Here is a 22,230-nt window from a genome sequence, read left to right as displayed (position 1 = left end):
TAGTGATTTTTCACTGTGTATCTTTTGATATGTGACAAATATCATCGTCTTGAGTATTTTGGCTAATTAATTTTGAAATTTCACCATGTGTTTTTACTTTGTATGCCATTTTAATTAAATTGGGTAGTATAATATTAATGATAAAATGATTAGGAAGCAATGCATTGCTTTTAGACATGAAATACATACATGCATAAATTTACTATTCGTTTAGGTTAATAAGCATTTTGACATACTACAAGCATAATGATGAGTATATTGATACTTGTATTGAGTATATATAATATTTGCTATTATGCTTATATGATGAAAAATGTGTGTTAAAAGTAAGATGGGTTGGCTGAACATGATTGATTAATTCATGTTGGCTAAAAACATATTATCATATATATGATGATGGGTCGACAGTTATGAAGTGATGATTTCTTATATGAAAGCCATTTGACTAACTTGTAATATGTGATATGAGTTTAATTCCTGAAATAAGATTAATTTAATCGAGATTGATTCCTGTAGGGTTGGCCTACATTATTGAATATAGGAAAAACACCACAAGTAGCTAAGTTTCATATAATGCTAATTGATTATACTGCTTGTATATGCATATGATATAAATGACATGATATAATAAGACATGCATATGATACATATAGAACATGATTGATACAAGAATATGATATGACTGATAAGAGCGATGCAATAATATAGAATTCACGTTAATCATATGACATACATAATACACATTGTATATGATATATATATGAATCATATAACATATATGATATATTGTATTGGTGCATAATGCATTGCATTGGATATAAGATATGAGATACATGCATAATATAGATATTATATGACATGCATATGAATATGACAGATATACAAATTCCCTGGACTGATATATTCATATAAACTATTTTGTAACTGAAAGGCATAAATGTTAGAACCTATTGATCTTTTATATGGGTATGGGTTACTAATCACTACTCATAAGATATACAACTTGCCCTAATTGTTATTGGTCATATGATATGATTCTATTTACATTGACTGATACATGATTTTACAGTTATATGATCATACTGATGTTTATTGAATGATTATATGTATATTGTTCATGTTGTCTTGCGTTGATTATGGTGGTAGGTTATGATAATCTACTGAGCTATTAGCTCACTCTATAATGTTATATATTTTTCATGAAGAGGGGCAGGATCTAGTGGAGTGAGGAAGATCAGAATTTTAGATTTTCTTTTATTTTTTATATTTTTAGTTTTATTCTTTTGAAGTCAAGAATTGGAAAGAAAGGTAAAATGATGCATTAATTGATCTCCTGACTTTTTTACATTAATTTTGAGGAATGAATATAAGTTTATATTTTAATGTGTATTATTTATAGTTATTTTTGTTGGACTAATTTATATAAATGGATTAATAGAAACTCTGATAAATTAATTAGAGTTTAAAACTAATAATTCTTTCAAATTTGATCTTAAGGTGTTACAAGGCTTACATTGCAACTCCTAACTGAATTGACTTAAGAAAAGATCATATAGAATGATTTAAAATTTTGATATTGAAGTATTTAAGGAGGAATGCTTAAGAGAATTTAAAGAAACAGGCTATAAATCAAGCAAGATGGCTGATTTGTTTAGGTACTCCATAAGTGAAACTTTGAAGAAAATCATATCAAGCTCACTTTGAATGGGTGACTTGAACTATCCTCAAAGTGTTAACATTTTTTATGCCAACAATAGAAGGTGGCAGACATTTAGCTTTGCAAATAACCTATTTATGGTCTTTCATCCCACATTAGTTGCACTACATTGATTCTTCCTATTAAAAAGCCTTTTATTTCTCTCTAGCTTATCACAATTCAGCTTCACTAGTAAAGTTAGCATCATATTTGCCCCAAAACCCCACCATCCCTATGCATGTTCCATCGATCAACAGTCGTCGTTACCGGGAATATATAATTTACAAATATACAAATAGAGCTTAGTTTTCCTCATCATTTATAGTATCAACATCATCTTCTTCCTCCTCATTTTTCCTTTGTACCACCTTAGATGACTTATTATTGCAACTATGATTATACCACCTAAAATGACTTGTTATTGCAATTCCCTTAACATAGATAATAGGATATCCTTTACCTCTTCTTACTTCACTATTTGCCTCCTTAGTTTTAGGCGCTATTTGGTTGGGAGTTTTTTTAACTATATTGTATTTGAAATGTTTGAATTTTAAATTTTAGAAATTTTTATTGAGAAAAAAAATAAATTTAAGACTTCGTTTGGGACAGCTTTCTTTCTGTCATGAAGAGGGGCATGATCTAGTGGAGTAAGGAATATCAGAATTTTAGATTTTCTTTTATTTTTTATATTTTTAGTTTTATTCTTTTGAAGTTAGGAATTGGAAAGAAAGGTAAAATGATGCATTAATTGATCTCCTAACTTTTTTACATGAATTTTGAGGAATGAATATAAGTTTATATTTTATTGTGTATTATTTATAGTTATTTTTGTTGGACTAATTTATATAAATGGATTAATAGAAACTCTGATAAATTAATTAGAGTTTAAAACTAATAATTCTTTCAAATTTGATCTGAAGGCGTTACAAGGCTTATATTGCAACTCCTAACTGGATTGAGTTAAGAAAAGATCCTATAGAATGATTAAAAATTTTGATATTAAAATATTTAAGGAGGAATGCTTGAGAGAATTTAAAGAAGCGGGCTATAAATCAAGCAAGAGGGCTGATTTGTTTAGGTACTCCCTAAGTGAAACTTTGAAGAAAATCATATCAAACTCACTTTGAATGGGTGACTTGAACTATCCTCAAAGTGTTGACATTTTTTATGCCAACACTAGAAGGTGGCATACATTTAGCTTTACAAATAACTTAATTATGGTCTTTCATCCCACATTAGTTGCACTACATTGTTCTTCCTATTAAAAACCCCTTTATTTCTCTCTGGCTTATCACACTTCAGCTTCACTAACCTCACCATCGCTATGCATGTTCCATCGATCAATAGTCGTCGTTATCGAGAATATATAATATACAAATAGAGCTTAGTTTTCCTCATCAGTTATAGCATCAACATCATCTTCATCCTCCTCATTTTTCCTCTTGTACTACCTTAGATGACTTATTATTGCAACTACGATTGTCCCACCTAAAATGTCTTGTTATTGCAACTCCCTTAACATAGATAATAGGATATCCTTTACCTCTTCTTACTTCACTATTTGCCTCCTTAGTTTTAGGCGCTATTTGGTTGGGAGTTTTTTTAACTATATTGTATTTGAAATGTTTGAATTTTAAATTTTAGAAATTTTTATTGAGAAAAAAAATAAATTTAAGACTTCGTTTGGGACAGCGTTCTTTCTGCTTTTTATTAGAAATCTTTGTACTAAAAAGATATTTTAGAAAGCAATAAGAAAGTTGTCTCAAATAAAACCTAAAGGAAAATTCATACTCATATAGGAATCTAAATGCTCTTAACCTTAGCTAACGTGGATTTGTAGCACTAGTTCAAATTAATTAATTAATTAATTAATGTGTGAAGCTTCGAGATTCATGAAAAAAAATTGCAATATTACTTCTTAATTTTGGCCGAGTATTTGAGAAAATTTTGACATTATTTCATCTCGGAGAAAATTCCTGAGATAGATGACCTCCTGAGAAGTTACACCAACTTGACAAAATCATGATACCCTTAGACTAAAGTGGATAATATCTCGATAGTTAAAAATTTAAGCTATCACAACACTATTAGAGATGCATATTTTCGTAAAATCCATCAAAAAAAAGTTTTTCTCATGATCATCAGGCATGCATGAGTATAACAACTCCACAATGGATAACATATTTTTTTTCCTCTCTTTTTGCATATTGAAACTATGTTAATGGCATCAAGGGCATATTTATAGAAGACAAGCGAGAGCTATGTCTTTATTAGTATAACATAATTCTAATATTTTCATTTGAACTACTATTATGTCTACACAGCCTAATCATATTTGCTTTTGCAAAAAAATATTACTTCACTAATATTTACCATTTTCACTAGATTGGAAGGAGAGCCACCAAGTCTTTATTTGAGTATCTTACACTTTTCTATTTCTAATTTTAAAAGCTCATTTCGAAGCCACAATTTTAAAAATATTTTTTCAAAAATAATTTTTAAATGAAACAATGATGATGAAAAATCTCTTCCATATACATAAATTTTTTACTAAGGGGCTGTTTGGTTGCCTGCAAAGTAAATGTAGTGTAAAGTAAATGCAGTGTAAAGTAAATGTAGTGTATTCCAAATACTTTGAGGCTGTTTGGTTATCTGCAAAGTAAACGCAGGAGAACTGTTTCCCTTGTTTGGTTAGATATATCCAGAGTAAAGTAAAAGCAGTGCATTTGTAATATTTTTTTTGTCATTATAATTAGCGTAAGTATAAAATTCCCTGCCCTGTCCCGTGTAATGGTGGGGTCCCCAATAAAAGAGCAGCAGAACTAGCAGATCTTTGTGGGGCTGAGTAAGTCCCAGATAGAGCGTTCCTAGTCTAATCATCCAAAAAAAACTAAATAAAATTAGAATTAGGTTTATGCATAACCATTATAAACATTAAAACTGTGCCAGACATTATACAATGGCTACAATGCCAAAAACAAACATTATACGATCCACTAAAAGAAAGTTGGATTAAAAAAAGAAACCTGGATTCACAACACAATTTTTTAAAGCTATTTTGATGAATTCCTAAGATTCACTAATTAAACAAGAAAAAATATAAATAATCATGCGTTAGACATCTTGCTACATTAAAAAAGAACAAAAGCACAATATTAATAGCTTTCTTGGTTCAATTGCTCCAAATGTCAATATCATTCCACTATGAGATGAAAATGCAAAATAATTGGACAAACTTCACACAAATAAAAAAAGAAATCTTATTCCCATATGTCAAGATGAATTTCAAATAGATCTTAGAAAAAATGAAAGCTTCAAATGATCACTTGATGTTTCATAAGGTGCAAACTGCATTGCACCAAGACAACCGTCATGGTATACCAATCTGACAATTCACATTGAACAATAAAAAAAAACAATTTGATATATCTAAGAAAAGGATGGAGGAACAAAATTTTAGTAGCTTATCTAGTATTTTCTTCAAGTATAAAGCATCCTCTGATATAAATCACCCTCTGAACAATTAACCAACCATGAATTCTTCTATAGTCCCCAGAAATAGTTCACAGATCAAAAAGAGCCCTCATTAGAAAAGAACCCCAGAATACCTTCATAAATGTTTTGAATACGCCCAATTTCATTTACAATCCAAACCAAAAAAGCTTCATGCGTGCTATTGAAACTCAAGCCAGAAGACAACTCAGAATTTTCATGTTGGTTTCCTTCAAAAAGATAGCAGGAACCATGAAACTCGCTTCTTAACAGGAAAAATTAGGTGTTAAGAATCACAATTCCATTAATCCCTTCGGCTTGTGATCTTCACAATCCAATTTCACGACCTACTTTCTTCCACTTAATTTTTTATTTATTCAAGGCCGCATCAGACCTACATCTTCTGATCAGCAAACTTGAGATTCCAAGTTAAAAGCAATAGTAGATTGTTGTTTCGTCTCCCCTAATCCAATTCTACTGCAGCTTGCTGTCTTAGATAACTTATTTTCCACCATCTTCCTTCTTATATTCTCAGCTCTCTCCCATTTTTCTGATGCAACATAAATATTTGACAGCAAGACATACTTTGCATCATTAACTGAAGAAATGCTGATATTTGTGTTGTTTTCTTCAAGGACCACCTGATCTGCCATCTCCATATCTAAATAAACTCCACAGGCACCAAGCAAAGTCCCCCAGACCACCTCATTAGGCTTCATTGGCATAATCTTGATTACATTATAAGCATCAGCTAGCCTACCTGCTCTACTAAAGATATCAACCAAACAGCCATAATGCTCCACTCCGGCCTTCAAACCATATTTGTGCATGCTCCCAAAAATCTGTAGACCTTACTCTACAGATCCTGCATGTGTGCAAGCAGAAAGAACCACAAGAAACGTGATTGAATTAGGCTTCACTTCGGATGCTTCCAACTGATAAAAGAGCTCAAGAGCTTCATTACACCGTCCGTTAGAAGCGAGACCAGATATCATTGATTTCCAACATGAATCATTCCTTATAATCATTGCATCAAAGATTACTCGAGCTTTGTCAAGGTTATGTGGAGTGTGTGAAGCCTCCGCATATTAGCACATGTTGCCCAGCCGTTCGGTTGAGTTAAACTTCATTCGCAATAGCCTCCGCATTATATTTCGTGAGATTATCTTCAAACTCGCCTTCTCAGAGAAAGAAGCAGAGGTGGGAGGTGATGGCAAGATCCATGTAACTGTAAGAAAGTCCACATCGTCTAGGCGATCCATCTCATTGATGATGCCCCGGCCGTCGAATCTCATAGGTGCTGAGATATATTCGCTCAGCTCGTCGAGGAATCCAACCCCAAGGGGATCCAACTTCAACCACTCTGATTTCTTCGCCATGTGCGGTGGAGCACGACAACCTCCCCTCCGGCACTCAAATTTTGGCCAGGGAGATCTCTGCTTTGTGCAATCATCTAGCGGACCGAAGCCTCGACCGTCCAACTTCGACGAACACCACCACCATCAACAGGGGGGCTCTCCGAGATCCTGGCATTACCCGGTGCCAAACCTTGAAATTGCAGCTGGATCCTCCGCCGCTGTCTCGAACAAAATTGCCGGCTACGACAATTGTGCCAACACATCGCGCGGCGAAACACAACGGTTTTGCAGAACCAGGTGAAGCAGACCAAGCAGCGACGATGCAGGAACGTCAGCGCGATCGTAGGAATGGAGAAGAAAGCAAGGCAGAATGGAGAAGAAGGGGGAATATAGGTCAGCTTCGGAGAAGAACGGCCAAAGAATTTCTAACCCGCTCAAATTGAGCGGGTTTCAAAGTCGCACGAACTGCCTCATTTAATACCCCGCTATTGCTTCTCAAAATTAACCAAACAACCAAATTTAATAAATACATGTAATTACTTTACTTTACCCTCCTAATTAAAGCAACCAAACAGCCCCTAACTATTTTTCGTGGCACAAAGGCAATCGAAAAGTCAAGCCAGATTCAAGTAAATTTTTATTCAATTTTTATTTATAAAGAAAGTTCAAATTTTAGGCTAAGGGCATCTCAAACGAAGAACTCCATTTTTCACGGCAAAATACAGCAAAATTCCAAAATGCCGTGGTGCTGCTCCAATCAAATGCCATTTTATGTGATTATGCGAAGGTAACGATCCTTCTTCCTTTCGCGCATTTTTTCGGTTGAGAGAGCAAAATAGCGTAGGTGAACAGTGTAATGCCAATATTGGCGTCGCCCTGTTCACCCGCAAGTAAATGACGGAAGATTTGACATTCGGCTGGAGCGACCGAACGACGCCATACACTTGTTTGGCGTTCGGTTGGATATGCTCTAAATGGTGTGATCTTCCTAAAATTTTCACATTAAAAACATGTTATCTTCAATGCATGTCTAAAAATGTAAAGCTGAGATGATCGCAATTTCCTTGCAACCAGTTCATAGAAATGTTTATGCATTCAAATTTACAATTTACATGATTCAACTCCCTCAAATGTCTCTGTTTTTTTCTTTTTTTTTGTCTTTTCTTTTAAGGGAAGGATGAGCGCTTGAGGTTTTGTTTGGGACAGCTTTCTTATTACTTTTCAAAGCAAGTTTTTAGTGCAAAAAATTCTTAAATAAAAATTTTGTTGTACTAAAAAGCTGCTTTTGAAAACAGTAAAAAAATTATCCCAAATGAAGCATGAATCTAACCCACCAAAATCCCAGATCTTTTTCCAACTAGTGTGCTACATATTCAAACATTCTAAGATGCATTAACAATGGCCCACATGTGGAATTGTCATCATCTATAGTAGTAAAATAATTATTTAATGTGATAAATAATAAATAAATAAGTGAATGAAAACAAAACAACAAACATTAGATGTTTTCTTGTGCTCATTTTTTAGTAATGCCAACATATAGAGAATAAAATGAAATCTCCTCTAATTCTATAGAAGTAGCAAGTATATAAAAACTATGAAGCTTATGTAATGGACAATGCACTCATAAAAATGAAGAAAGAACAATTGATGCTTCGTTTGGGAAGATTTTTTTTCTGCTTCTTAAAGCAGCTTTATAGTACAAATTTTTTTAATTTTGTACTATAAAGATGCTGTAAGAAGCAGAAAGAAAACAGTCCCAAACAAAACTTGAGAATGACTATTCAACACAGTAATACTAATCTAATACCAACATGAAGTATAATGAGAAACACTTGATACAAAAATTTAATGACCGCTTGATAAGTAAATGAGTTAATGACAGAAAAATAATACATATATACATGAAAATCCCAAAATAGTAATGTGGCCAATTTAATCCCACATTATCATACTGCTCCAATTTAACTATATAAAATTAATCCAAATTTAGTCTCAATGTGATACTCTTAGGCTTCGTTTGGAACGGTTTTCTTGCTGCTTTTTAAAGCAACTTTTTGATACAAAAAATTTACTTTATGTATTACAAAGCTGTTTTAAGATCATCTCAAATCGAACTGCATACCACCATATGTTGTCCGTCATTCCCTGCATTCGAACTCCAAATCTCATGCCGAAATTTGGTAGGTGAACAGTGTGACGCCACTATTAGCACCGGACTGTTCACCTACGCCAAAAAATTGGGATGCCAAATTTGTCGAAGAAGAGCCCCAAAGAGGAGAAAAGCGCGCAAAAGAGAGAGATTGTTACCTTCGCAGGAAGCGCGCTAAATAAGAAAGAAATGCAGTTCGACTGGAGTTGAATTATGACATTTTGAAGTTTTACTACATTTGAGAGTGAAAAATGGGTTTTTTGGTTGGAGATGCCCTAAAAAGAAGTAAGAAGGCGTCTCAAATAGAGCCTTAGACTAAATTGATCAAACACAAATAGTCAAATGACTATTTTAATTATATCATATTCAAAAATCTGACAGGTTTTTTTGCATCCAGAACCAACCTACAGCCAAGTTTAATAATAAGATGGTTTTAGAAGACATCACTGTACATATGAACAATAGAATTATGCCTACTTTTTATATTGAAAAAGCTAGTAAAAAGTTGCATTTTGTATTATTTCCACAAGTTTTCATGAATCTGAAAGAATTTTTTCTCATGAAAACTTTCATATATAAGAACTAATCTTAAACTTGAAAAACAGTTCAACAATACAAATTAACGAGTAAAAACCTGAAGCAGCAATAGAATGAAGAACAATGGCAGATGAACAGTTCTGTCTACAGGTGCCATTGCTCGCTAGATCAATAGTCACCAACGGAGTCGCCCACAAAGTAGAAGAGTTCTTCAGACAGATTCATTGCTTCCAATTCCAAGAGCCTCTGTTGCAATTCTCAGACTATCCGAGGAGCAGATTCCACTAAAGAGAGTTAGAAGGTGCTTCCTTTGATCTATTTTTAAACTGTTTGTGAGACCGCTAGCCACCATCTCCAATTCTGGCTGCAGCCGTGCACAATGTGGTTATTTAGCTCGGGGAATTGGAAGAAAGAAAATCTAAGCTTGGAAAGAAAGTAAATTTTAGTACAACAACAATAATGGATACATGAATTCTTTTTCTCCATTGTGCCCCATTAAAAGTTAAATTCACATTTAAATCTAATAAAGACGGGTCATTTCTAATATTTTCCAACCAAATCTTTTTAGGTCTACCGCTATCCTTCTTAACATAAGTCAAATCTAATACATCAACTTTCCTAACCAGGTCATCGGAAGGCTGCCGTTTTATGTGACTAAACCATCTAAGGCGACTCTCACTAATATTTTCTTCCACTGAAGCTACTCCAACCTTTTCACGTATATGCTCATTTCGTATCTTGTATCTAAGAGTAAAGTCACTCATTCACCTGAGCATCCTATCTCTGCAACACTTAACTTAATATTATGATTCTCTTTTAATGGCCAAAATTCTGCCCCGTAAAGCATTGCATGTCTAACCACCATCGTAAAGAATTTTCCCTTAAGTTTGAGGGGGACTTTCTATCACACAACAAGCCCGATACATTCCTCCACTTCAACCATCCAACTTGGATTCTACTAATAATATCCCTAAAGAAAGCAAATTTTAGTGAATTATGTTAAATGGTAGACAGTACTGCGTTCAGTTGAAGAAGGTTTCTCTGAATAGAGTATTAAAATGCTTGCAAATCACTAGACGGCCATCCTAAGAGTTTTTTTATGTAAACCTAGAAGCAGAAGAAAACACAGAGCTAGCCCAGATGCGAAATTTGCATCATCAATGAAAAAGAAAAAATATATACTGAAAGGCAGTTAAAATCATATTATGGAAATCAAACTATGTTAAATATTCCTGAAGCATATTATGAAATCCTAAACAAAGAAACTCTGTACCTCCTCAATTCATCAAACCTGAGATCTTCCTTGCCGCTGGCATTATATCCTTGCTTTGAAAAGATCGATATACTATAAGCATGAAGTTAATCTCTTTTATCTGGCTGGTCTTCTCAAATTGCAATTTGGGTCTTGCCTCAACAGTCTCTCGTCTTAGTACAAATGCCATTATATAATAAATCCTACATCAACTTTATTAATAGATGAATAAAAATACAGCATCTTTTTTTCTTACTTATCTCTCTCTCTCTCTGCCAGTGAGAAACTAATAAATATTTTTGTTTTCTGTCAGGAAAATTGAAACCAGCAATTTTATTTTTTTTGTGAAAAATTTAAATCTTTAAGAAGAAATTTATATAATTGAAGCTAATAAATTCCAGTCTTATATATTGCCAAGGGGAGGATTGCAATATTCAATTTCAGTTAAAATATTATTGTTCTAATTGACATTTTTTTAATAAACTTTTATATTAATAAAATTCAGCACTTCTTTTTATTTATTTATTGCTCATTATAGAATATTTTCCAAAACATTTTTTTATTTAAATTAGGTATGAAGAGAAATTATAAAAGAATAATTGGAGTAGATGATAACTATAATACACAATGTAAATAAGTTTGCACAAAAATCAATTTAGATGATATCCCTGTAGACCCTGGATTAAGATTTTTTTTTTTGAATATCACACAAATGATAAAGATTTGCAAAGATCTTTATAAAAAGAGCATTCTCAACCTCATGATCATGATTTCCCGAGTATGTAAATTGAAAATAAATTACATAGATTTAATTCGGCGTGATTTGATGATTACACAAACTGGTTGAAATAAAGTATCAGAAAAGAGGCACCTTATAATTTATTTTGTTATCTTTATAAGCCAAAATAAGAAAACAAACAAGTGACACTAATTATATGATCAATAATATGATGGAACCAACAACAAGTGTGGTGAGTTTAATGGGCATAAAACATTGATTATAAAAGACAATAATTCAGCTCATTACATTCATAATTTTGCACATAATTTACAATTAGCGCTAATCACTATAGCTAAAAATCATATCCAAGTTGCCTCACTTTTTAATACAATTTATAATTTGGTTAATATTGTTGGGAGTTCATATAAAAGAAGAGATATATTACAAGAGAAACAATATATTAAGACCGTAGAACAACTACAAAATGATGAAGTTATAACATGTTGAGGTATGAATCAAGAAATGTCTCTTCAACGGGCTGTGGATATAAATTGGGATTCGCATTATGGTTCACTTGTTAATTTGGCTCTTTTGTTTGAATCTATTATTGAGGTTCTTAAGATAATAATATAAGACGGATCAAGCAATGAGCAAAAAGATAAAACATATGCCTGACATGAAATTGTAAAATGCTTTAAATTTGTTTTTAATTTGAATATATGAAGACTATATTGGGAGTCATAAATGAGTTATTTCAACTATTATAAAGAAAAGATCAAGACATCATAAATGTCAAGACTTTGATAGATGTATCAAAGGCTTATTATGCATCATAAAGCATGCAAGTTTTAACACCATCTCTAAGCATTGTATTATAACCAAATGACTTACTTTGATTTCTTCCTCCACATAACAGAAATTGCTCTGTTTTTTACCCACCAAGAACCAATTTTCCTCAATGCCCACAGGTTATCATAGAATTTCCACTACGCTATCTGCTCCTCTTCCGACTTCTATACTCACATTGAAGCCGATCCAGCAATACCTGCTCTTACCCAATCCTTGCTTCACTATTAAGCCAATCCTTACTTCAAAAGCTAAATCTTCACTCTTTTATGCTTATCACACGCATATTCCACTCATACCTCCACTCCGCTTATTACTTCTCATGTAAACATAAGGCTGGTATGATAAAACCAAATGGGAAGAGATAAACTCTTATTAACGTGAAATGAACCATTGAACAGTTGCTTTTACATGAAACGAAGCAATGGATCCATTGCCTGATTTTGATTAATGAATGCTTAGTTTAATATTAATAATAATAACAGTAATTTACTAATTTATTTTAATTTAACTGTTAATACTAATTTAACAGTAAATTAACATTAAACTCTAAAATAAATTTTAAGATATATTAACTTAATTTAAAATTTTCATATCTGAAAATTTTGGGTCTTACATATGTGCCTTTGAATGTTTCAATTAAGCTGGTACACTGAGCCCTCAATAATGAAATAGCTGACATCAATTACATTATGTACATCCGTAATTACTAACATATATTGTGTAATCAAACTTTCACCTATAATAATCTTAAATATTTTGAAAAATGAAATTTTTTTCCTTCAAAGTAAGAAAATCCTATTTGTGACATAGAGGTCATACTTTTTGAAGTAATTAAGTGTTATTATCGGCTCTTAGAATGTATTTATTATTATGTGATAATCTATTACAATAAAATCAAATATCATTTCTCTTTCTATCTCTTATTTCATAGCCACCATAAATTCTATCATAAACATCCAACTAAATATTTGATTTAGTTATCAACTCTTCTAAAAATATTCAAGATAATTGTTCACCAACCTCGTCATAAAATTAACTTATCAAACTGTCTTCAAATCCAACCACATTTATAATGTCCTCACCAATAATTAACATAATAGCAATCACCCTATCACCAACTTTATTCAACTTATAAAATTGGCCTTTTAACTCTTTATTTATTGTTATCCCGACCTCATTTTCATTTTTAAGATTTTCAACAAATAATAGCTTATAACCAGAATGTTTTCACTTTCCACCTAATTTCTTGCAAATAAGCAATGTTATCTCTACTACAAATCACCATGTCCACTAATTTTCTTGCCTTCTTATTCTAAGTTTGCAAACTCTATCAAGCAAATAAAATCTAATTTTAAATAATAGACTACCCTTATTTTTCATCAGAATTGGACTAAGTTATCGCATGCCGCAATAAGCTATAAATTATTAGAAGAAATTCTATTGAATAAGTGAAACTAGTTCAAAAATAGATCCAAGGAAAGTAAGTAAATGCATGTAAATACACATACAGAATTTTCCTCAGGAGGAAAGATCCGGTAGATTTGACAGAGATTCAATAACTCTTCCAAAGCTTCCATCCTTTTTCCCTGAACTTCAAATGCCTGCAACAAAAATGGATTCATGGCCCAAATCATCCAACTTGCAAATGAAGAGTCCATGAAACAATTTTAGTTTTTTGTGTGGAAATTAAGGAAAATAATCACCCAAGATTGTAAAAAGCATGACCGGCTGCGGGCGGCCACAGCAGCACAAACAAGTCTTGCAGCTCGAAGATTTTCAAGCCCAATATTTTGAGCGATTCCACAAATAAATTGCTTCACATCCTCACCATCAATCTGGACAGGACTTCCTGGTTGTCTTACTCTATTATAAACATTTTTGCAACAATATAGTAGAACCCACGGGTCAATAAGATGAAAAGTGGGTACATTAATTGCAGTACCAAAGAAAGACTTTAATACTAATTATTAAAATATTAGAGATACTGATAACGAGGAGATTGTACCTGCTACATACGTTGAGTACAAAGCTAATTGCTGCCCGAAAAAAGGAATCCCGTGAATTGGTTGTCTCAAATGATACCTTTGCCCCTGAAGATCTACATATCTCTCGAAGCTGCTCCCCATTCAAAAGATAGAAATGTTAAGTCTTTTTTATTTTTTCCTTCAAAACTGAGTAAGTTTTTTAACAAATACAAATCACAGAAAACCAATCAGGGTTTTACTGGGTTCTCCAGGCCAAATCAGCTTGGCCTTTTTGGGTAAAAATTTAACAAAACAAGTGCAGCATTTAAGAAAAAAAAGTACAGAAAATTCTGTTTACAAACCAGAAATCCACATTTTATAAATATAATAGTATATAACTACTCTTATTCTCGACACAATCTTTTATTTGTACAGCTCCACCCTCAATGGAAGATTTCTAATCTAGAAAAAAAGGAATCCATACCATATTGTTGACCTGTATTCGGTGAGACAAAAAAAAAATCAAAAGAAAATCTCACCTGCTCTGCCCCACACGTCATCGCACGTCGCGCACGTCCCGACCTCTTCGCACATCGTCGCATGATGCTTTCACGACACACGACTTTGCGTCGTTAAAATGAGAGCGAGAGGCCTCATTCGCGCTCTCTCTCCACGCTCTCACTTTCCATCTTCCGCGAGCTTCTTCGGCTTCTCCCTGGACGTTCGACTTTGCTCGATCTACGACTTTCCCTTCCTACGGATTGGACGTTACGATACTTTGAGCTGAAGCAGCAAACGGGAGCTCGCTATGAAGTTAACTTTCTCCCTTCCAGCGCACTTCCTCGCCTCCTCCGTGCGGACCGACCCCACCCCTCCGGCGATCCACCTCCGACGCCGTCCCTGCCTGCCAGATCGGAAGTTACGACATTCTGATCGGAACCAGAACGGGAACCCGCTGGCAGTGAAGGTAACTTTCTCCCCTTGCTAGCTTCTTCGGCCAAATCCCATAAATCCACCGAACAGAGGGATTCAGTAAATACGGGATTTAAGTCGTGAGTCCTTAAATCCAGGATTTACCCATCGCCGGGATTTAACGCACGCACTGAAACCGTTGGCTGGATTTAGCCTGAATCCGGCCAAATCCCGTAGATCTGCAAAATTACAGAGAGAGTGGGGAGGGAGGGATATAATTTGTTTTAATTATTTTTTTTAATTGTAATTATTTTAATTAATTACAATTATTTATTTTTAATTAATTATAATTATTATAATTAATTATGTTTAATTTTAATTAAATTATTATAATTAATTTAATTAATTATAATCAATTTTAATTAGAATTAATTTTAATTAATTATCATTAATTAGTTTTTAATTAATTATTATTTATTAAAAGTTAATTAATATTAATTAATTATAATTAATTATAAATTAATTATAATTAATGATTTTAATTAATTTTAATAAATTTTATATAGACGTTAACATAACTCAATTTAATTTGGTTGTCAGGCCATTGCGGCTTACAAACATTATTGAGTCTTTATATTATATATATATATATATATATTATAATAGTATATATATTATATATATATATATTATTATATATATATATATATAGATTTGTCGCATTAAGGGATATATATGGCATAGAAATAATATAAATTTATTATATTATTATTATTTTTTGTATAATAATCATGGGATGCATGTTTCAAAGATGCGAAAACAATTCCACCATCAATGTTATTATGAGTGTGGTTATTTCATTTAAAGAAATAAATAATAATAATAATATAATAATTAAAGTAGTAATATAGGTGTGGCATCACAAACAAGAATAATGATATTAAATTATATGTTTCAATTCTTGCTCTATACATGATTATTTTCGTAGCGTTGATTTTTTTTTGGGACATAGGTTGTCATGGTTAAACAACTCCTCCCATTTGTTGCTTGAGTCTATAAAAAAAATAATAGATTTAGATTTATGTATGTGTTAGCCTCCCCCATATTTTATGTCAATGAGTCTTCATATGTTGAATGGTTAATGTGTTTTCTCTATACTTCCCTTGCCGATGATTAGTGAACATCTATATATCAACTCTTTTACATAGTTATACTACATGATTTGTTGATTGTGTAGTTTATGTATTGTCCTGTTTAATCTTTAGGTATTGCATCTGTGAGCATTGTTTTAAAAAGTTTCCCAAACATGTTTGGAGCTATGCAGTAAAAAAAAATCTAGATGGTGCACGCCCTTTCAGGGGGCCTAGATGGTTGCACGCCTCCCACCTTGTAGGGCTTGTAGAAACTTCATTTATAATTAGGATTGGCCTTTTCTTTTATTAGATCCCTAAACCTTTTGACGATAGTATAAAGTCTTAAGGGTTAGGAAAATAACACTGCTTTCGATCCTACAACTTTTAAGTGGCCACATTAAGCGCATAAAAACTAAGGATCGGTCTTAGAAAACATAGATTTAGGAATGCATGCTCCCTATACTAAGATAGAAACGTTTTAAAAACAAAACCTAGTGACACGTTTCTTAGATTTAGTTTTTGTTTCTTAATTCAACTAATAATCAACAAAATCATCTTAACTATTTATTAAAAAATATATTAAAACACTTAATTCTTAATCAAGTTATAATTAAACATTCATAATTATTAAACTACACAATCTAAAATTGTAAACCTAAAAAATCCGGAATTTTTTTCTTCAATTAAAACTAATACATTACCCTTAAACAATCTAAGGTTTAAAAGAAGTTAAGTTTTAATAGGAGATTAAATTTAATATTTAAATTCATTAGGATAAAAAATTACTATATAATATCAAATCCTAGAATTAATCTTTAAAATCAAATCCAACAAATCTCCTTTAATAAAATACTTAATCTACTATTTTCTTTTTCTTTTTTATACAAATTAAAATTATCCAACAAAATTAATTATCACTGGGTAACCCGGGGGCCTACGAGGCTAATTAAGTTAGCCCCAAGGAGGGTGAAATAAACCTCACGCGCCTTCGGTGTGAAACAAATGTGGGTGTTAATCAAAACACTAAAATAAAACATCCTAAAATCAATCCTAAAATACTAAGATTGAATTTTAACTAAAATTCCCTTTAGCGCCCCTTTTAACAAACCAAGAAGCAAAAAAAAAAAAAAATAATTTTTAATTAAAACTATCCCCATTATAGGGAAATTACAGCAAAACCCGAATAACATAGACTGTTTTGCTTGGACGAGCCGCTACCAAATCGGACCCCGAACAAATGCAGCGGCCAAGCGCCGCGGTACACTCACAACGGGGAAGCCATTCTTGTTGTTTAAAGGGGCTAAAGGGAATTTTAGTTTAAAATTCAAATCCTTAGTATTTTTTAGGTTTTGTTATTTTAGCTAGTAAACTTTACTGATTTATAGAGTCGATTGTTTAGGGTGTTTAGGCGACACCTCAATTTTAGTGTTTTTTTGTATTAAACCACTTCTCTACCTTCTTGTTCATTGCACCACCGAGGCCAGTATGAGGTTTATGTTTCACCCCTCCTTGGGGGTGCTAACTTTAGATAGAACCTCCGGTATTGGCCTCTGGGAATGTGAACCCGTTTAGTGCTGTTTGTTTTCTTGCTACTGTGTTAAGCTTTTTTTTTTTTTTTTTTTTTTGTTTTCCCTGCACAGTATGATAATGTAGAAATTTTCGTGCTCTTTCTGTAATAAATCGGTTTTTCAAGCTGTTCCTTTCTAGTTTATTTTAATACTCTGTTAACTGTTTGTTGTGAGCGTAGTGGTTACTATATTAATAATCAAAAAAGAAAATAGGTTAGGAAGGAACAAAATTTAGTTTTTTTCCTTATACTAAATTTGTACGTCATTTATGTTCATGTTTACCTGTTTAAGTTACAAGTGTGGTGCCCGTTGTCTTACACAAAGCGCTATCTTAAAGGGGAAGCGGTGGAGATTAATTAAGTTAATTTCATTTGAATTCGATTTTACAAGAATAAAATTATATTAAAAAGAGATTTTAGTTAAACTTATTTAATAAGGTTTATATTGAAGGTTTTTAATTCCTTTATGCTTTTAAAGCTCACCTAATAAGCCCTATGAACCTCAAAATATTAAAATATATAACATGTTCAATTCTGCCCTAATTAAATCTACGTTCCTTTTTATAAACTTTAGATGTTAAGGTGGCTTAATTATTAGTTTTAATTAGATTCGATTTAGGTTTGCTACAATCAAATTAGATTTGGTAGTCTTGAATAATTTAAAATATTTCTACCAGATTATGCTATTCATGTAATATATCATTGAAATGTGAAGAATTTAAGTGTCTTTAGAGGACTGATTATTTTTTCCACTACTTAGTTTAGAATGAAGTGTAATTAGTGAATTGATAATGAAGCTGTGTAAGATATAAATTAGTAACTCTAAGAAAACAAAAACCTCTGTGAAGCGAAGATGATTAAAGAAAATCTTCTGTTCTTTTTGATGTAAGGATTGATTAAAGTAAGTTTCATTCTTACGTTTGTATTAGTTATTAATATAAAAAAACGGTGTGCCTCTATCCTTATACCGGAGGAAGCATGACATCCTCAAGTCATATTCTGTTTTATTCTGATATAAACTAGGACCGTCCAAAGGGAAAAGAGAAAACCCTTCAAGGGTTTCCTTTTTTCATTTGGCACCTTTATTGGAGCATTCACTACAATGAGCCCGAAGGACTGAAGCAATCGCAATCCAAAGACGAGCAAGGAAGTTGAAGAAAAAGACTGCTTCTTGAAGAGATAAAAAATGCCTTTATATTTTTAAGATTTGGTCATTCCTTGGTTTTTGTTTGTCGGTGGAGCCCGGCCCACCCTTACTTTTCTGTACTCTACGCCTAATGTGATCTGTAATATTGTATGTGGCACTTGCATGAACATCTCTTCTGTGGGCTTTAGTGTATGTGTGCTCCTTTATTTTGAATTGCATATTAGAAACTGCATGCTTTCCTTAGGTTTCTTTAAATTGCTTTATTTGGGTTTTGGCGTTGGCCTATGGACGGAGTCACGTTAGGCTCTTTTAGGATGTGTATTTAAATTTTATAATAAAGGTTAAAAATCTATTTAAGCAACGATAAAAATGTAATTATAATGATTAAAACAACCAATTTTTTTTTTTTAAAAATTAATACTTGATTCTTAAAGGGGTCACTTTTTTAAATACATATAAAATAAGCCTTACTCACTTTACAGTGACTACTGGCCAAGTTCCTGGATGGCCTACCATACACATCGCATAGCCTTGAGTCAGCAATATAAATTTTTTCTTTTAGAACATAGCAGAATAATTTACTTGCATAAGCAAGTACCATCATCAGTCGGGGCTTGGATACCCATTTCCTTTTTATTCTCCTACCATTTTGCATTTGCATAGACTTCGATAACATGAATTTGATACGCTAGGTGGAGTTTAGCTGGTACCCCTTTCGAGCAGGGTGCGTAAATCCACAGGTCGGGCCTACTAGACTCCCTTTGTGGGATTTAAGCCAAAGTCCCTCATTGTGTGAATCTGTTATTTTTCTAGGGTAATAATCGGGTCTTCATCTTTTAAACTTAAATCTTAATTACAATATTTTATTTCATTTAAAAAGTCTAATAATCATTAAGGTTAAGTGAGAAGAGTTTATCTTTATATAGAGACACTTAGAACTTAGGAACTTTCTCTGTGCATCAAATCAAGAAGAAAATAATACACCGTCCTTAAATCGAGAGGTTTTCTTAGACGAGGCTAAAGATGTAAATAACTACGGGGGCTTACGCCCGTAGGAAACCGATCCCCAACAATTCAAATAAACCGCCATTCGAGCTGATGTATCGAACTGGGGGGAAATCTTCGCTGAACTTTTGGTTATATATATTATTATCCATCAGAGGAAGGTGGTAGTGAAAGTCGCTATCCTTTTCCTCCATCCATGGCTAATTCGTATCTATAAACTCCATTGCTCTCCATCGTGCCTGCTTTTGTCGATTTGTAAAGGCCTCACGACAATTTTTCCTACGGGATAGTGTGATCGTACTCTTTGCATTCGAACCACACGAGCAGAATCCTTTCGGGGACGGACCCACAGGTGACATTAAGCTTCCCTTACCCATACTCACAGCAGTGAGAGTAAGATTTTCTGGGCTGAGATTGCCATCAGCTTCTCTTGTAACTGTTAGTTTGAGAATATCACTCTTTAGTTTTCTTTCAATTTGAATCAGACTTTTACATTTATTCTTGTTCAAAAAAAAAAAAGAGATTTCAAAAGTTCTCTAATATTTCTATTAATAAACTTTAGATTTCATCCCCATAATCATGCTTATTCCATGCATAACAAACAATATTCCTGGAAGCAGGATATGATTTCCAGGTATCCTCAACCTGTAAGTTATTAGGATGAGAATGTGTAGTTTGTTCTAAGCTTGAAAGCTATGAGACAATGATCAAGAGGCTATTCTAAGCAAGATGACCTAATAGAAGTTAGTCGGGACCATCTGTAGAGCCTTGAAGTTTGCAAGAGCGATCTAGCGCTCCCAGATTCTGGCATTGCCCTGCTTATTGTTTCACCAAGTGTATTTAGGACTTGATACTACTAAATCATGAAGTTTGGTTAGACATGAATAACCTTCATGTCCTAGACCCTTGCTTGACCCGTAAAAACAAAGAAGAAAAAAAAAAATAAAAAAAAAAATCAAATCTCGGCGCCACATTACTCGCACGTCCGCTAGCACGTCTCGACGCCCCCTCTCGCCAACCCAAGCGCTCGATCTTCTTGTTTTTCTCGCTCCCAACTTCGCCTCTTCCACGACTTTCCCTGTCCCTGTCGATCTGGAAGTTACGACAATTGATCGAAGCAACCCAGGAAGCTCAGTTGACTGCGAAGGAACTTCTCCTTTTGAGTCACTTCTTCTGCTCCATTCGCAGCTGCTCGACTTCTGACCTTCAACGACTTCGCCTTCCTGTCGGGATCGGAAGTCATGACATTTTGTGCGGAAGCAACAACGCGAGCTCGCTTGCAGTTGAAAGGTAACTTTTCTCCAGCTGCTCACGCACTTCTCCGACCAATTCTGTCTGCTCCTTCGACCTCCTCCTTAGCTGTTCGACTTCGCTCCATGTACGACTTTCCCTTTGCTGGATCGGAAGTTGGACATTTTAATCTGAAGCTAAGAACGTGAGCTTGCTGGCCGTGACCTCCTCCTTGCGCATGCCTTCCACGGCCAAATCCCATGAACCCGCTGAACAGAGAGATAGTGAGAGGGAGAGGGATTTTTTGTAAATTTAATTATAATTTATAATTATTTAATTATTATTAAATTATTGTTAATTTAAATTGTATTTAGTTATGTAATTAACTTTGTTTAATTAATAATTAATTATATTTATAATAATTAATATATAATTACTTAATTTAACTTAATTTCTTTCATTATTTTTAAAATGATTAAGATATAATCTCTATAAGTATTTATATTATAGTCCTTATATAGTGCTCATAACATTAAAAGTTAATTGTTATTAATAATTATAATTTAATATTAAATTAATTTAATTAATGTAATTTAATAATTGATTTAATAAATTATTAATTATTTTTTATATAAGTATAATAATAAATTATTCATTAATTAAGTATAATTAATTAAATTATATTAAAATTATTATCTTTAAAGTAATTTATTAATTATAATTAATCATATTAAAAAGAAAAATGCTCCTTTCCCTCCTGCTCTCACCGATTAGCCGACGACTCCCTCGACCGGTCTTTCAGGTATAATTTCTAACTCAAATCCGTGTCTCGACGTTTGCAGCGGACCGGGGAAACCACCTATACTCGCTCTGTAGCACGGTAGGAGGAGCCCGGTGCGAAGCATACGACAGGCGGTGTAAAGCCCTATACACGCTCTTGAGCTGGTGGGGACCGAGTCGCCTCGACTCACACCGACACCGCCGACATACTACTGCAAAGATATGATGTGTCCAAATCCTTTCTCGCGTTTGCAGCGGACACGGGAGAACCACTTACTGCGCTCTTGTAGCACGTAGGCAGGAGTGCGGATACCGGCAGGGTGAGCCTAACACGCTCTTATGTGAACGACCGTGCGCGGGTACGGAAGCCCCTATACACGCTCTTGTAGCGTGGTGGGGAGTCACTGCTTCTCTGGTAACGTCACTGCAGTTCTG

General features: G+C 33.3%; 2 protein-coding genes across 2 annotated transcripts in view; one reads left to right on the top strand and one right to left on the bottom strand.

Annotated features, from left to right (window-relative positions):
• The first annotated feature begins 4,952 nt into the window (after positions 1-4,952).
• On the top strand, positions 4,953-6,847 carry LOC114581385 (auxin efflux carrier component 3a-like). Its single transcript, XM_028701428.1, has one exon. It carries the CDS (start codon positions 6,284-6,286, stop codon positions 6,845-6,847), a length of 564 nt encoding a protein of 187 aa, XP_028557261.1. The 5' UTR covers positions 4,953-6,283.
• A 2,306-nt stretch (positions 6,848-9,153) lies between these two features.
• LOC110094671 overlaps positions 9,154-22,230 on the bottom strand; it is a 29,813-nt gene continuing 16,736 nt past the window's right edge. Inside the window, exons 5-8 of the mRNA XM_028701429.1 lie at positions 14,063-14,172; positions 13,761-13,920; positions 13,566-13,658; positions 9,154-9,599 (exon numbers count right to left, since the gene is read on the bottom strand). Of these exons, the coding sequence (XP_028557262.1) occupies positions 9,447-9,599; positions 13,566-13,658; positions 13,761-13,920; positions 14,063-14,172 (516 nt within the window). The 3' untranslated portion in view covers positions 9,154-9,446. The remainder of the gene's footprint in view (positions 9,600-13,565; positions 13,659-13,760; positions 13,921-14,062; positions 14,173-22,230) is intronic.

The sequence above is a fragment of the Dendrobium catenatum genome, unplaced genomic scaffold, assembly GCF_001605985.2.
Source record: "Dendrobium catenatum unplaced genomic scaffold, ASM160598v2 fragScaff_scaffold_1693, whole genome shotgun sequence".
NCBI classification, from domain to species: Eukaryota; Viridiplantae; Streptophyta; class Magnoliopsida; order Asparagales; family Orchidaceae; genus Dendrobium; species Dendrobium catenatum.
This window is presented reverse-complemented; position numbering and strand designations above follow the sequence as displayed.

Coding starts and splice junctions, on each gene's coding strand:
- LOC114581385 (XM_028701428.1), top strand. CDS start 6,284: ATGTTGCCCAGCCGTTCGGTTGAGTTAAACTTCATTCGCAATAGCCTC.